The 17581-nt window shown below is 35.9% G+C and overlaps 4 protein-coding genes across 5 annotated transcripts; all 4 read right to left on the bottom strand.

The window, feature by feature from the left end:
• Window positions 1-740: 740 nt before the first annotated feature.
• Window positions 741-2872, bottom strand: LOC100249191 (mogroside IE synthase). The gene is made up of 2 exons (XM_003632039.4): window positions 2190-2872; window positions 741-1503 (listed from the first exon to the last, which is right to left on the bottom strand). The coding sequence occupies exons 1-2, from the start codon at window positions 2823-2825 to the stop codon at window positions 781-783; spliced, it is 1359 nt and encodes a 452-aa protein (XP_003632087.1). The 5' UTR covers window positions 2826-2872; the 3' UTR covers window positions 741-780.
• Window positions 2873-10427: 7555 nt separating this feature from the next.
• LOC100259412 (mogroside IE synthase) lies at window positions 10428-13612 on the bottom strand. Its single transcript, XM_019219723.2, is given in 2 exon segments — window positions 10428-11246; window positions 11821-13612. Coding segments are annotated over 2 exon segments (1353 nt in total). The 5' UTR covers window positions 12451-13612; the 3' UTR covers window positions 10428-10523.
• LOC132252575 (mogroside IE synthase-like) lies at window positions 12763-13560 on the bottom strand. Its single transcript, XM_019219721.2, has one exon. It carries the CDS (start codon window positions 13558-13560, stop codon window positions 12868-12870), a length of 693 nt encoding a protein of 230 aa, XP_019075266.2. The 3' UTR covers window positions 12763-12867.
• Window positions 13613-14494: 882 nt separating the features above from the next.
• Window positions 14495-17173, bottom strand: LOC100264585 (mogroside IE synthase). Of its 2 annotated transcripts, XM_019220211.2 has the most exons (3): window positions 16999-17141; window positions 16098-16888; window positions 14495-15378 (listed from the first exon to the last, which is right to left on the bottom strand). In XM_019220211.2, the coding sequence occupies exons 2-3, from the start codon at window positions 16731-16733 to the stop codon at window positions 14653-14655; spliced, it is 1362 nt and encodes a 453-aa protein (XP_019075756.1). In that variant the 5' UTR covers window positions 16734-16888; window positions 16999-17141; the 3' UTR covers window positions 14495-14652. The 2 variants fall into 2 exon arrangements, with proteins under 2 accessions (XP_019075756.1, XP_059593194.1); XM_059737211.1 differs by having other exon boundaries at window positions 16098-17173.
• Window positions 17174-17581: the final 408 nt, after the last annotated feature.

Here is a 17581-nt window from a genome sequence, read left to right as displayed (position 1 = left end):
GAGTAAAGATTAATATGTTAAGCCGGTAATTAATTGATCCAAAAGCTTAAATTATAAGGTAATGGATCAACCGGCAACATATGTAAGCTTGATTAGCATAATTAACTTGAATTTTCTCGTTCTTTGTATGTAAAAAGGATGTTAGGTCAATTAGTGGTTTAGGTGTTTCATATATTTGGATTGCGCATATTGGGTTCAAATCCATTCGGCTTGTGCGTTTCCTTTGATTTTAAGGATATTTTTAAGTTATCAATTTTTTTCTAAATTAACTTCGTTTCCTTCGTATCTTTTGAAGAATTTGGAAAAGTCCTATGATTAAATATTGATTTGCTCATAATTTTGTTTTTGGAAAAAAAAAGGAAATTTGATTGTTATAAGCACCTGGGTATGTGTGATGCTAGTCATACATGTTTTTATTTATTTATCCTTCTTTAATGAAGATATTTCATTCTTTCAAACATATGTATTTACCCTATCCGGATCATATTGGAGAGTACTGTACTCCAATAGAACTATGGAATTGGGTCATAGAAAACCTAGCCAAAAGCATGCTAACTTCCATTCAATTAAACATATTAATAAAATTAACTAAAAGTTGGATGTAAATTTAAGAGGATTTTAAGTTAGACTTCAGTACATTTTAACAAGGAACCGGTGCAGGCAAATCCATTCTCTTTCTGGTCCTACAAGATTATTTTAACTTGATTGGAGCTCAATTATAAAAGGCTATGAAATTAAAATGAAATGGAAATAGAGAGATTTTATTGTTGTTAATCAACATTAACTGCAAACAAGTCGTGCAACAAATTCTTCAATATTGTTATCAGAGCTTCCTCCTTCATTTACTGCCTCTTTAGCCAACTCCTTCCACCTCTGCGCATTTCTTTGCATCACATTCCCTCTCTCTCCCTCCATGACTTCCCTTATACACTCCTTTATTTCCTCTCTTTTAACAATCCCATTTTCACCCACCTTAACCCTAACCCCAACTCCCCACACATCCTCAATAAACTTAGCATTTGTTGTTTGATCTGTCCACTGAGGCATCGCCACCATTGGCACTCCCAAGCTCAGCGCCTCCAGTGTCGAGTTCCATCCGCAATGAGTCATGAAGCACCCCACGGCTTTGTGGGCCAAAACTTCCAGTTGAGGACACCAACTCACAACCAGACCCTTCTCAGATGTCTCCTCTACAAAATTGCTGGGGAGCTTTTTCTTTTCTAGTTCTCTGACTACCCACAAAAATTGGCTGTTGCTTCTCTTTAGGCCCCATGCTAGTTCCTCCATCTGCTCTTCTCCTAATGATGCCAAGCTTCCAAATGATACATATACCACTGAGACAGTGTCCTTTGTGTCTAGCCATGTAATGCAGGCGTCCGCATTTGGCTTGAAGAGGCTTAGGCCATAATCTTCATCGTCATCTATCCTCCGGTCCAAGTACATTGATGGAATGGTCGGTCCTATAGTCTTGATTGGCCGTTTGCTTGCCAACCACTTCACTACCTAGTGGAATGTAAGCATTATTGAACAGTATGAAAAATAGCATATAGAGGTATATACTAAAATATTGATTACTGCAGGCCTGCTAGGCAAGGTAGGTGGTTGCATGCCTAATTTTAATATGGAAAGACAAACTTCCATTTCATTTTTTGTTGTTGACTGCCAGTTAGTAGGAAGGGTAGCATCCTTTTCCAGCCAGCCATGTGACATCAATTTGTGATATTCCATATCTTATAGAAGAAAAAATTTCAAGCATTATTCATATAATCCTCTTAATCATGTGAATATATTTTAAAGTCTGTAAAAACTTATTAGATTCAAAGTTAACAATATATGCACAGTTTAAAGTATATCATTACAAATGTTAATGTCAAAGCCAAATCCTGACCTAACTAGTGTAAGAATTTGTTTGGTCTCACACTGGGACAAAGATGTCTTCCTATGAGATATCACAAGAACATCGTGTTTACATTAAAAGTAATTGTGATATCTCACATTAAATGTAAAAAAAAATAAATTACATTATATATATATATATATATATATATATATATAAAAGTTCTTCTTAACCATTTAGAAGCGTCTTAAAACAATGAGAGATGAGAATAAATAATATCTCCACAATTGAGTTGGGAGTGGTTTATCATAATTGTTACACTATGGAAATATTAATCAACAACAATACTTACCTCATCTTCCAACTCACAGAAAGTGTTAAAGAAAACCCAATTCACTTTCTCAAAATTTGAAAATTGGGTCTTGACCAGACTCCATAATGTTGGATACGAGCTTGTGTCATTAATGAACGATGGCAGATCATTAACACCAAGTATAGGCATAGAAGGTATAGACACAGTTGGCCCTTCTAAAGGAATCTTGAATGCCCCTTGATTCACATGGTAATAGATGGTAGAAACAGCACATGATTGAGTGAAGAAGGGAGCTCCATCCACGCTTAGTCTTTCAACTATGTCCTGTGCCCATGACATAACTGAGTCATACACAAGGACTCTGACAGGGTACTCAGACCCATTGTATCTCCCAATGAGCTCCACCAAGCTAGATGAAACTATAAGTTTGAAACGCTCCAGATAATCATCTAGGCTCTCTTCTTCACCTTGGAGACCAACCGGAATATGCTCCATGTTGATTGAGCTGGATTGAGGTTGCTTGGACTTGTTAGTAGGGGTGGTGGTGATGAGTGTGACCTTGAGACCTTTGGAGGCTAGGCGCTTGGAGAACTGGAGCATTGGGTTTATGTGCCCCTGTACAGGATAAGGAATTACCAAAACATGTGTTTCACCAACTCCTCTACCTCTCTCCATTTTTGTGTCCACAACTCTCTCCTCTTACTGCTTTAATCAGCCATGAGAGCAAGTCTTTATAGAACTGCAGATGATAGAAGGCAAAGGTGGAGAAAAGTGCCCATGTGAGTGGATTTCTGTCTTGTAGCTTTTGTCTCTCGTGTTGTATTTTCAGACAGTGGGGGACCGGACCCTTTTTTGTAAGTAATTCGAGAAGTATAAAGATGTGACAATTGCATGAAAAGCGTATTCTGTCTGAGAGGAACCCGACCATATTATTTTTCAATGTCAATCATAACCAGGTAGAAATTATTAAGGCAGCAAAATTTGTTATGATTTGTCAATACAAATCTAACACGATTTTACAATTGTTTACATCAATTTTGTGTCGGTTTATATAATTTGTTTAATAAATAAATAATATTTTTTTATTAATTTATATATAATTAACTTAATTATAATTTTAAATTATTTAATCCATATTTACCTTATTTTAAATTTGTTTTTAAATAAATAGATTAATTGAATCATAAATATGTTTAGTTGATAGACTTATACAAAACTTAATTCAACCTAATTATTAAATGAGCTAAATAGGTTACTTATTTAATAATTATATAGTATTTAAGTTTATATTTTTAATATTATTATTATTTGGAATTGGGTTGAGTTATGTAGTAGAATATTGATAAGACACTCACTAATATCAAATATTATCTCTAGAAACATTTATCAAAGTGTGTTGGGTTGAAAGATTTCTTTTGTAAGGAAAATTGTAAGACACCCACATGAAATTGAATTTAAGTTTTTAATATTCCTGAGTAGACTCGAAGTATTGAAAAAAAAAATACCAAAGTAAGGTCAAAACATAGACAAATAAGGTCTTCAAATTAAAAAGATAAATTCCATTTTGACTCTTTGTGATTAATTGATATTTTTATTACATGATATCCAAAAGTAATTTTCTGTTGAGATATTAGGAATGCTTTCCTTATATCATTCAATGTTGAGATATTAAGAATGTTTAGATATTAGGAAAGTTGAGATATTAAGATATTATTTGTTCTTACCTTATATCATTCTTTCCTTGTATCATTTTTTCCCATTTTTAAAATGGTGATTACCCTCTATATATACTCTGTACATGAACGAATGAAAAAATGAATGAAAAAGCTACCATTTATTAATTTGAAGATGGGATATTGAATACAAAACGATAAGATCAAAGGTGATCCAAATGAACTCAGGCATCTACATGGACTATAAAATTTTTATCATTATTTTTTAGGTATGTGTTTCACACCTTCGTATACGTTATATTGTTTTTGTTGGTATAGCTTAGAAGAAGGTTTATAAATTAATTGGTTGGCTAAATGGCCCCACCAAATATGTAGTGTAATTATCTGTTATATTATTTTTCTTGAAATTTCAAACGAGTTTATTTGCACTAAAAACAATTTCAAATAAATGATTTTAATTTATTTATTAAACAAAGTCCTCTATACTTTCTTCTTCTTTGCGCTCCTCGAGCCCTTCACAAATGATCTCGATGTTAATGGAGCTAGCTTGGGCATTATAAATGGAGGCTCTTGGGATCACTAATGTGACCTTGAGACCTTTGGAGGCTAGGCGCCTGGAGAATTGGAGCATTGGATTTATGTGACCCTGTGAACAGTAATGAAGGACAATAATATGAGTTTCACCAACTCTCGCACCACTCTTCATTCTCCCCACTAGACTTTTTTCTTCTTTAATCAGGCCATCTGCAGAAGGTAGTATTTATAGACTACTTGCAGACGGCGAAAGGCCTAATTCTACAACAATCAAAGGCCAAGCAAGTGACCATCTGACACATTTTTCTATCTTCTGGCTTTTATCTCTTCAGAACCAGCAGTGTCAGCTCATTTTGTAGGTACCTATAAAGTATATAGATAGTACCAATCAATGTTGGAGGAAGTTGAAACATACGTTTCCATTTGAAACATAGCTAAATATACAAATGAATCCCTTGCTTAAAATATTATAGGGTCCTTAATATTTTAATCCTTCTTTGAAAAAAATATAGAAAATCATTATGCAAGTGTGAAACAACTACCATTTCACTTGGTGTTTGACTGGTGGATCAAAAAGCCCTTTCAAAGAAGAAAAGTTGGTGAAGGGTCCTTTGAAGATGGTATCAAAGCCATGAAATTGAAATCCTGGATATTTTGTCGCTATGGTAGTCCAACAGCGATCAACCATCCTAAGACAAGCCCTAATATTGATAAGTCAACCTTCAAATGCACTCACTGCAATAAGACTTATCCTACCAATCTGGATATCCCACAATTTCAAAGTAACGACTCTTAGTGTGATGAGGAAAACAATGAGGAACTGAGGGTTTGAACCATGGACCTTTAGATCATGTTTAGGTTATCACCACTTTGTTATTAATGATAATAATCGTGATCAACAGAAGAAGGATTCCAAGAAAATCTCGACTGCAACTATTGCCGAAATAAAAACAGAGGCTAATGTTGCTGAGAAAGCCGCTGCATTGGTAGTCGCTATAGATTATGGTGGTAAGTTTTTAAATACTTCTACACTTGTTATTAATAGTGCATGGATAATTGATTCTGGTACTACAGATTATATGACTTTTGATTCTAGACAGGTTTCACCCCTTAGACCTTCCTCACAAAAAATTGTTTCCACAGCTAATGATAACACAACCCCAATCATTGGGGAAGGATCCTTAACGCTTACTGATACTTTGAATTTGGATTCTGTTTTAGTTGTTCCATCTTTAGATTATAATCTTTTGTCAGTTTCTCAAATCACTGCAGTCTTATCTTGTATTGTCATTTTTTGGCCTGAATTTTGTGTTATTAAGGACATCCAAACAAGACAGACGATTGGTTGTGGTATTAAGCGGGGAAAACTCTATTACTTGGACTTGCAGTCAAAAGATTCAAATAAGTTGCAACAAGCCTTGATGGCAGATGGATCTGAGGAGGAGAAAAAAAAGTCTGAAATTTGGTTGTGGCATCAATGTCTGAGACATGCTTCCTTTGGTTATTTAAAAAAATTGTTTCCTATTTTGTTTGCAAAAAGTGATATTTCTGGTTTCCATTGTGATATTTGTGAATTGGCTAAAAGCCATCGTGCTTCATTTCCGTTAATTTTGAATAAAAGTCCGCTTCCTTTTATGGTTAGATATTTTGATGTTTGGGGCCCATCCAAAGTCCCAACTTTGAGTGGCTCACGTTGGTTTGTTACTTTTATTGATGATTGTACCAGAATGACCTGGTTATGCTTGATGAAGACCAAAGATGAAGTGAACTTGTTGTTTCAAAATTTTCATAAAATGATTGAAACTCAGTATAATGCAAAGGTTCGGGTTCTACGTAGCGATAATGGTGGAGAATATAAAAGTTATGATCTTCAAAAGTATTTAGAAGGACATGACATCATTCATCAGACTACTTGTTCCAATATACCCCAACAAAATGGAGTTGCTGAACGGAAAAATCAGCACTTGTTAGAGGTTGTTCGTGCTTCCTTGATAGCAGCAAAAATATTGATATCTTATTGGGGAGAAGCAATCACATTTGCCGCATACTTGATCAATCGGGTACCTTCCATCTCAATTGACTTCCAAACACCTCTCCAAGCTCTTACTTATGTCGTAGTTGCCCCAACCGTCACAAATCTACCTCCTCGTGTTTTTGGTTGCGTGGCATTTGTGCATCTACACAAACACCAACGCACCAAGTTAACTTCCCATGCATTGCAATGTGTGTTTGTTGGATATGCATTGCACAAAAATGGATATCGATGTTACCATCCTCCAACTCAACGAATGTTTATTACAATGGATGTGATGTTTCATGAAGATTTGATGTATTTTTCATTTGAGTCTGAACTTCAGGGGGAGTACCATAAGGAAATTCAGATTCTCGATTATGATTATCATATCTCTAAGGAGGATGAATCTGGACAATCTGAACTAGTGAACCAAGAAGCGGGTGAATTGGATATGAGTGATACAACTCTAGATTCAAGTAGTAATGACCACCCAAAAGCTGAAGAAGTGATAGAAGAGGGGAGAGACAGTATAATTGTACCATCTGAACAATTTGGGTCTAAAGATGCCTTCATTGAAATACCAATCCAATCGTCGTCTGTTGAGGGTGTTCTTAATTTGGAACCTGATCCATTCATGAAACGGTTACCACATCGTCATAATAGAGGTATTCCTAAACCCACATATGAACGTGAATTGTCTACTAAAGTCAAATATCACATGAGCAACTATGTGTCTAACCATCGTTTGTCTGAATCAAATAAGTCATTTGTAAATCAATTATCTACTATAGTTATTTCTACCAGTGTACAAGAAGCCTTAGCTGATCCAAGGTGGAAAACAGCCATGAATGAAGAGATGAAATCATTGTAGAAGAATAAAACATGGGAACTCGTAGAATGTCCACCAAGAAAAAAGTCAGTTGGGTGTCGTTGGATCTATACTGTGAAGTACAAGGCAGATGGTAGTATTAAACGATTTAAAGCAAGACTGGTAGCAAAAGGGTACACTCAAACTTATGGAATTGACTACACAGAGACATTTGCACCTGTAGCTAAGATCAACACAGTTCGAGTATTACTGTCTTTAGCTGCAAATCTGGATTGGTCATTACAACAATTCGATGTGAAAAATGCATTTCTGCATGGCGAGTTATCTGAAGAAGTATATATGGATCTTCCACCGTAATGCATGGTGTCAGAAAAGTAATGTCAGAAGGTGTGCAAATTGAAGAAGTCATTGTATGGGTTGAAGCAATCCCCGATAGCATGGTTTGGAAGGTTCACAAAGTCAATGAGAGCTTTTGGCTATCGTCAAAGTAACTCAGATCACACTTTGTTCCTGAAAAAACAACATGGTAAGATTACAACACTCATCGTATATGTGGATGACATGGTAGTTACAGGAAATGATCCTGAAGAAAGAAAAGCTCTGCAGAATTATCTATCTAGAGAATTCGAAATGAAAGATCTAGGATCTCTGAAATACTTTCTTGGGATTGAAGTTTCTCGATCAAGTGAAGGAATTTTTCTGTCTCAAAGAAAGTATGCCTTAGATCTTTTATAGGAGACTGGAATGTCGGGATGTCAACCTATTAATACACCAATAGAAGAAAGTCTGAAATTGTGTGTTGAGCTTAATCAAGTATCAACCGATAAGGGAAGATACCAGAGACTTGTGGGGAGATTAATGTACTTAGCTCATACAAGACCAGATCTTGCTTATGCATTGAGTGTAGTGAGTCAATACATGCATAATCCTGGAGAGCAACATATGAATGCAGTCATGCGTATTTTGAGGTATTTGAAGAATGCTCCTAGGAAGGGAATTTTGTTCGCTAAAAATGTTGATCATTAGAGTATAGAAGTATATACTGATGTTGATTGGGTTGGTGCAGTGGATGATAGGCGATCTACATCTGGTTACTTTACCTTTGTAGGTGGTAATCTTGTGACATGGAAAAGTAAGAAGCATAATGTCGTCGCTCGTTCAAGTGCAGAAGCGAAATTTAGAGGTATGACTCTAGGACTTTGTGAGGCATTATGGTTAAGACTCCTCTTACAGGATTTAGGTTACTTATCTAGGCAACCAATCCGATTGTTTTGTGACAATAAAGCCGCATGTGACATTGCTCATAATCCAGTACAAAGCATGTCGAGGTGGATAGATTCTTCATTAAGGAAAAGTTGGATGATAAGATTATGGAATTGCCTAAGATTCGATCAGAAGATCAATTGGTTGATATCCTCACCAAAGCTATCTCAAGTCAAGTGTTCTCAAAATTTTTAGACAAGTTGGGCATGTGTGACATCTATGCACCAACTTGAGGGGGAGTGTTGAGATATTAGGAATGTTTAGATATAAGGAAAGTTGAGATATTAGGAATGTTGAGATATTAGGATATTAGTTGTTTTTTCCTTATATCATTCTTTCCTTGTATCATTCTTTCCCATTCTTAGAATGATGATTAGCCTCTATATATACTATGCACATGAAAGAATGAAAGCATGAATGAAAAAACTACCATTTATCAATTTGAAGATTTTCTTCCCCTTGTATAATTTTATAATTATGGAATATAAGACCTTGTTTGATAACTGTTTTGAGAATAATTATCTATTCTTTAAAATTTAAAAAAAAAAACAAAAGAACATGTTTGATAATTAAAAACTATTTTATATCTTCTATTTTTAAAAACAGAAAATATAGTATTTTCAAATAATATCTTTTAATTATTTTATACTGTTTTCACTTATTTTATGATTATTTAAAAAAATAATTATATAGATATATAAAAGGATTAAAATTAAAACAATAGACACAATTTTTTTTTAAAAACTAAGTTAAAAACATTTTAAATTTTCAAATAGATTTTTTACAAAATATCAGAGAACGGTTTTGAAAACTATTTTTTATATCTGTTTACAAAAACAGTTATCAAATTGGAGCAAATTTGTTTTCAAAAACAGGTAAAAAAATTTCTCTTCTTTTTCTTCCAATATAATTATGTTTCAGAGCAGAAGCAGATTGAAAAAGGGAGACCCGAACTAAATTGGGAAAACTTTCTTAATGGCTTGTAGTTATGCATAAAATAAAAGCGATGGCATGTTACTTGAACGTGCTTTGTACTATTTTAAAGTGAGGTATTCTAAATAGAAACTCTGAAGTAGTGAAAAGCACGGACCACACTGCTTGGAAAAAGCCAGAAAATAACAAAACAAGAGGAAGAAAATTTCAATTGGACTTGCGCAGTCTGCACGGCATTCTGAAGTGGCACTGTCATATTTGTATGAGAGTAAGATAATAATATTGACATCATGGCTTATGTAAACTTAAAGATACTTTTGGACAATGAGGTGTCTCGATTCAAACTTACACAACTTGTGGGCTACATGCAATATGTTAACATAGAAAAGAGAAAAGGGCTTGAGCTTGGACGAAGACCCAAGATCTCACTATCATATTTAGTCCCTTTCTTGCATTATTGCTTCTTCCCAGGCCACTCATAGGTTTTCAGGATTAGGGTTAATTTCATTCCCACTCATTAATCTTTGTTGTAAAATATATTTGACTATTATTAATTTCAAATTTTATCAATTACTACCCTTATTGATTAGTTGTTCGTCAATTTCATTCTTACCCATTGTCACTTTCCGATGTTGCACCTCTCCTTTTCGTGCTCCACATTTCTCTCTTATTAATATATTGAACTAGTGAAGAGGCGTTAAGGTTATGTTTGGTTCCTAAAAAGTTCGAAGGAAAATATGAGAAAAAGAAAGTTGAGACGAAAAATAGAAAAAAAGAAAAAACGAAGAAAAATAAAAAATAAATTTAAAATATATAAATTATTTTTATACACTACTTCAAATTATTTTCACTTATTGAATTCTTTTATATAAAGATTAAATAATTTTAAAATATATAAAATTTTTAATCATATTTGATTTTTTTTTACATTTTTCATAATAGAACCAAAAGAAAATTATTTTCCTTAACATTTTTTGTTAATTTTCTTAGTTCGAAATTTTACGGTGGGTAGCTTATCCAATAAATATATATTTGCATGGACAACAATTATTGTTATTCAAATCAACATAGCTTATCCAATAAATATATATTTGCATGGACAACAATTATTGCTGTTCAAATCAACATCAGCTGCAGACAAGTTGTGCAACAAATTCTTCAATGTTGCTATCAGAGCTTCCTCCTTCATTTACTGCCTCTTTGCCCAACTCCTTCCACTTCTCACCATTCCTTTTCATTTCATTACCTCTTTCTCCCTCCATGACTTCCCTTATACACTCCTCTATTTCCTCTCTTTTGGCAATCCCCTTTTCATCCACCGTAACTCTGACCCCTACTTCCCAAACATCCTCCACAAACTTAGCATTAGTTGGTTGATCTGCCCAACAAGGCATGGCTATCATTGGCACTCCCTGGCTCAGGGCTTCAAGCGTTGAGTTCCATCCACAATGAGTCATGAAACATCCTACTGCTTTGTGAGCCAGAACTTCCACTTGATGACACCAACTCACAAACAGACCCTTCTCAGATGTCTCCTCCACAAAATTGGTAGGAAGCTTTTCCTCTTCGGATTCTCTAACTACCCACAAGAAGTAGCTGTTGCTCCTCTTCAGGCCCCATGCTAGTTCCTCCATCTGCTCTTCTCCCAGTGACGCCATGCTTCCAAAAGATACATAAACCACAGAGTTGATATCCTTTGTGTCCAGCCACGTAATGCAGGTGTCGGTATTAGGCTTGAAAAGACTAAGGCCATAGTCTTTGTCATCCTCCAACCTCTTGTCTAATTACATTGAAGGAATGGTTGGTCCTATTGTCTTGACTGATTGGTGGTTCGCCAACCATTTCACAACCTAATGGAAATGAAATAGATTAGGTAACAACATGAGAATGGCCTAAGGTTTTTTGTGTTAATTCAATCACGAGCACAAATAAAAAAAGATGATTCAATAATTAATTCGATCCTTACTTCTATGACCACACCAACATTCAATAATCTACTAATCATACGAAGACAAAAAGTTATAATGGTGAATACTCTTCTGCTCCTCTCAATTGTGGTCTCACACGATGTTTCTCTTTGAAACAGAACTCTAAATAACCAGAAGGTTAAAAATATAATAAAAGCAAACTTATCATACAATTATAAAAAATAATTATCTAGTGGACATTTCCCCTTAAAATCCCGCAAGCTGAGCTAACTTGATCCCCCCAAGCTGACTAGCTAGCTTGATCCCTGCAAGCTCAATGGGGAACTGAACCCCAACATCCCCTCTGCTTAGTGCCAAAAGATTGACTAACGCTACTCAATCCAACATCTTGGCAATTACGACAAATGTATACACCCCTTTTTTTGCATTGGCTAATAGTCTTTTTTTGGTTGTTAATTAACTGAGCTTATTCTATATATATGATTACCAGACTTACTTCATCTTCCAACTTGTCGAAAGAGTTGAACAAGGCCCATTTCACTTTCTGGAAAGTTGAGACTTGTTTAGAAATGAGGCTCCATACAGCCGGGTATGAGCCTGGATCCTTGACAAATGATGGCAGATCATCAATACCTAGTGGTGGCATAAAAGGCATAGGTAACGTCGGTCCTTTTACAGGAATCTCCACCCCCTGACTGACATAGTGATAGATGGCTGTAACAGCGCAAGACTGAGTGAAGAAAGCAGCTCCAACTAGGCCAAGTCTTTCAGCTATGCCATGTGCCCATGGCATGCTTGCATCATACACAAGAACATTAGCAGGATGATCAGACTTACTGTGTTTCTCTATAAGCTCAGGTAAGCTTTGTGAAACTACAGTTTCAAAGAGCTGCATAGAGGCATCAACACTTTTCTTCTCCTTTCTGTCAAGGCCGTCGGGGATGAGCTCAATATTGATGGAGGTGGGCATGGACTTGGCATCAATGGAGGTAGTTGCAACAAGGGTGACCTTGAGACCTTTGGAGATTAGGCGCTTGGAGAATTGGAGCATAGGGTTTATGTGACTCTGTACTGGGCTAGGAAAGACCATGACATGTGTTTCACTAACTCTTTTGCCTCTCTCCATTTTTCTTATCCAACTCTTTGTCTTTCTTCTTCAGCCGAGTCAGGAAGTAGTATTTATAGAGCAGCAGATGTTGAAAAACTGCTCATATGAGCCATTTTTCTGTCTTCTTGCTTTTTGAATTATACAAGGAGAATGCTAGTGAAAATCACATGAAAATCATATTCTATGACGGTAGCTGTTAGGTCACTTCTCCATGTCTCTATGTATAGATGAAGTAAGAATTATGAAGTAAGAATTATGATGAAAAACTGACTAGTAAGGAACATCAAGGTCTTGATCATTAAGGGCTCCATGGGCTTAGGGATGACATTATCATCTTTCTTTAATCTATTCATGTATAGATGGATTAAAAATTATTAAGAGTATGATATTTGTAGGCGTGAAAAAATCCCATAAACTAATGAACTATACTTCTTATTACGATTTGACCTCTGATCTAAAAGGTGAATTAGAACTTACCTCATCTTCCAACTTGTTGAAGGTGTTGAAGAAAACCCATTTAACTTTCTGCAAATTCAAAAACTGATTCAAGAGGAGGGCGAGTGAAGCTGGGTATGAGCCCATCTCTCTCATAAAAGATGGCATATCATTGATGCCTAATATGGGCATTGAAGGCAAAGATACTGTTGACCCTTCTAAAGGATTCTTGAATGCCCCTTGATTTGCATGGTAGTAGATGGTAGAAACCGCACAAGATTGTGTGAAGAACCGAGCTCCTTCAAGACCTAGTGGTTCAGCTAGGTCTTGTGCCCATGGCATGATTGAGTCATACACAAGGATTTTAGCAGGGTGGTCAGATCTATTGTGCTTCTCAATTACCTCACTTAAGCTTTGTGAGGCTAAAATCTTAAATTTCTCCAGATATGCCTTAATGTCTTCTTGTTTTTTGTCTGGGTCCGACTCATAATTAGCAATGAGCTCAATGTTGATGGAGCTACTAGCTTGGTCTTGAACAGACTTGTTAATGGAACTGGCTGCCATCAGTAGTGTAACCTTGAGACCTTTGGAGGCTAGGCGCTTGAAGAATTGTAGCATTGGGTTTATGTGACCCTGTAGGGGGAAAGGAAAAACCATTATATGTATTTCACCAACTCTTTTTCCTCTCCTCATCTTCCTCCAAAACTCCCCCGAGCTATCAGAGAAGGCATTAATTCGTAGAGCTGCGGATGAAAACTGCCCTTGTGAGTTTATTTCTGCCTCACAGGTTTACGGATGACATGAATGATTGGAAGGAAGATAATTGGATGGAAGATAATGACAAGGAGTGTGACACACTCCTTGTCATGTCTATGTGGTCAGAAGAAACATTTAAGACCACAGAATCAAAGTTTAAGGATAAGAGAAATGATTGACTGACTTTGTCAGTAAGACATCTCTTTCCAAAATGGCACTTAATTGGATGGCCTCAATGATCTAAGTTATAAAGTTACATAGAGTCGGTGATAGAAGGTCTAACATTTTACAAAATGAGCATTTGTATTGTATATTAATGTTTGGGGAGAGTTGTGGATGAGATAAATGATGAATTGGCAAGAAGGTGGAATTATTTTTTAAAATATGATAATTCAAAAAATATTTTTAAATCTATAGTAATATTAAGAAGCATAACCAGCTAATATTAATAAGAATACATAGAAAGCCCCTCTGCAAAAATTGCTCAATTTCAACATGTGAGCGGCCAATATGCAATTTCGACACATCCAATCTTTAGTAAATAGTATAAAACATTATTTGATTCATCATTTCAAATTATTGAAAGTGTTACATATTATCACAAGAAAATAATCATTGTATCCTAAATGATAATTGTTACTAAACCAAAAACATTGGAGCTTTTAAGAATATAATGTTAAATTCTAGCATCCATCAATCTTATTTGTGAGCTTTAATTTGCATTTTATTTATTTATTTATTTATTTTACATATTTATTAGTTCATATATTTCAAATAATTAATTTGAACAATCCTACAATCTATAGTCCAAATACATAATAGTTTTGAAACTACAAAAACTGTCAACAAGGGGGGTTTTAGCAAGCTGATCTAATATAAATCCTCCTCACAACATAATTTCTTTATTGATCATGCATGTCTCTTCCATACATATATTTTGACACCTACTTGGAGCTCTGGTGTGTTATAACACTCCTCCAAATCAAATGAAATCAAAGTAGAAAAAGTTTCTGCTTGTAATCTACATCATCAGCTGCATAAAATTTCTTTAACAAATTCTTCAATGTTCTTATCAGAGCTTCCACCTTCAGTTGCTGCCTCCTTAGCCAACTCCTTCCACCTTTCAGCATTCCTTTTCATCTCCTTCCCTCTCTCTCCCTCCATGGCTTCCCTTATACACTCCTCTATTTCCTCTCTTTTAACAATCCCCTTCTCATCAGAGGCCTTAACTCTAACCCCGACTCCCCACACATCTGCAACAAACTTAGCATTTGTCATTTGATCTGTCCACTGCGGCATCACCACCATTGGCACCCCCAAGCTCAGAGCCTCTAGGGTTGAGTTCCACCCACAATGAGTCATGAAACACCCCACAGCTTTGTGAGCTAGAACATCCAGTTGAGGACACCAACTCACAACCAAACCCTTATCTGCTGTGTTCTCTATAAAATTGCTAGGGAGCTTTTGCTCTTCCAATTCTCTGACCACCCACAAGAAATAGCCTTTGCTCCTCTTCAGCCCCCATGCTAGTTCCTCCATCTGCTCCTCTCCCAATGAGGCCAAGCTTCCAAAAGATACATAAACAACCGAGCCAATGTCTCTTGCATCTAGCCATGTAATGCAGGCATCAACATTCAAGTTCAAGGGGCTGAGTCCATAATCTTTGTCATCTTCCAACCTCTTGTCCAAGTACATGGATGGAATTGTTGGTCCTATTGTCTTCACAGGCCACTGGCTTCCCATCCACTTCACAACCTAATGCAATTTAAGAAGCTTGGTTATCTGTATTAAAAGCCCTTATAGGTGGTATATGCATGAAAAAATGATATCCTAATAATATTTATAAGTAATGATAAAAAAAAAGGAAAAAAAATAAACCAAAATTTTTCAATTTGCTTCTCTGAATAAAAACACAAGCAATAGATACCCCTCATTTCTAATATCGTTTCCAAGAAACTGAATTCAACCCCTTTTGTCCATTTGGAAAAATGATGATTTGTCATGAATGAATTCATGTTATGCAATGGAGCAAAGGGGAAAATGAGGAGAATTATCCCTTGTGCATGTGACCTACTTCCTTTGGGAGTATATGTAAAATTTATAATCATTAACTGCGAATACGCATACATACATATCTATTTGCACACATGCATACCTACGTGCATAGTGCAAGGATACATGTATACCTACATACATAAATACATGCATGCCTACATACATTCATACACAAATGTGGTGCCTACATATATATAAATTTGTCTATGTTGATAAAACATTAACATGTATATTCATACCTATGTGCTTAACAAAAATACAGGCATATCTACTTAGGTACAAAAATACACCCATACCTATGTATCTATATGTAAAAATGCATGCATACCACCTATATATACATAAGTACATACATACACATATATATTATATAGATACATATGCATACATACGTAAATGAAAAGGACTACATAGCCTACCTCGGCTTCCAACATGTCGAAAGTATTGATCAAGAGGCACTTTGCTTTCCGAAAATTCGAAAACCGACCCAAAACAAGCCTCAACAGAGATGGGTAGGAGTCCATATCAGAGATGAAGGAGGGCAGATCATTGATCCCCAGCAATGGCATTGAGGGAAACGATGCCGTTTTGCCTTCTATAGGAATTTTCATCATCCCTTGGCTCACATGGTAGTATATGGCTGAGACAGCACAAGACTGCGTGTAAAATGGAGCCCCATCTAGGCCCAGTTCCTGGGCAGTATCCAAGGCCCATGGCATCACAGAATCATAAACTATAAACTTAATGGGCCGTTTGGACCTGGCCAGTTTTTCAACTAGTTGGGCCAGGCTTTGTGAGGCCACCTTTTGGAACTTCTCTAGATAGACCTCAACGCTTTGGGCTTTTTCGCCTGGTTGGAATCCATCTGAGATGGGCTCAATGTGGATTGGGTAGTTGGATTGGGCCTCCTCAATGGGCTTTGTGTTGGGTTGGGTTGTAACTAGGGTGACCCTGAGGCCCATTGAGGCCAAGCGCTTTGAGAATTGGAGCATTGGGTTTATGTGGCCTGGTGTTGGGAATGGAAATACCAAAATATGGGAATCTGATCTCTCCATTTTCCTTCCAACCAAACACAAAATCTCTCTATCCTTCAAGCCAAACACACAGACTCTCCGACAGGGAGGATTAAATCAAAGAGGAAGAAGCATTATTTGATGGGGGGATAAAACACGTGTAGATCGCTCCAGATCTGTTTTCTCGCCCCATTTTCCTTCAACCCAAACAAACAAACAAACTTTCCTTCAACCCAAACACCAAAAATATCCTATAAACACGCGGAAGTCAAAAGGGAAAGGATATTTAAGATCGGGAATAAAATACCTGTGGGTACCAGTAGTTCTCTCTTCATTTTCCTTCAAGCCAATCAGAAACTTTATCTGAAGCAGGCCAAGTGAAGAAGGAAGGAGTATTATCCAGGCCACATCTTATTCTCATCTTATTCTGATCCACATCTTTTTCTCACAAAGAAAAGCTTTTCACAATTTTATAATCAAGTCCCTGGATCAGTCAACTATGAAAATATTATCCCTTTTTCTCACGAACAAAAGCTTATCACAATTTTATTATCAAGTCCCTGGGTCAGTCAATTATAAAAATATCGGGTCGGTCAATTATGAAAATATTATTTCTTGTCTCTTTCGCTACCGATTAAACCGAAAAAAAGGGCCTAAAATAAATTCTTATAATCTTTTTGACACCAAGTCGTTGGTAGACAGATTTACGCAATTGTTTTCGAAAACGATCCTCTTTTCCGTAACTAAAAATAAGAAGGCACGAACACGCGTTTACCATTTTAATTCTTAAAAATAAATAAAAAATACGATGATTATAGATAACATCTTATATTTTTAAAACATATTTAAAAATATTAAAAACATATTGAACGGTTGCAATTTAAACAAGT

The sequence above is a fragment of the Vitis vinifera genome, chromosome 5 (assembly GCF_030704535.1).
Source record: "Vitis vinifera cultivar Pinot Noir 40024 chromosome 5, ASM3070453v1".
NCBI classification, from domain to species: Eukaryota; Viridiplantae; Streptophyta; class Magnoliopsida; order Vitales; family Vitaceae; genus Vitis; species Vitis vinifera.
Note: the sequence above shows the minus strand (reverse complement) of the source record. Positions and strands in the feature narration are given on the sequence as shown.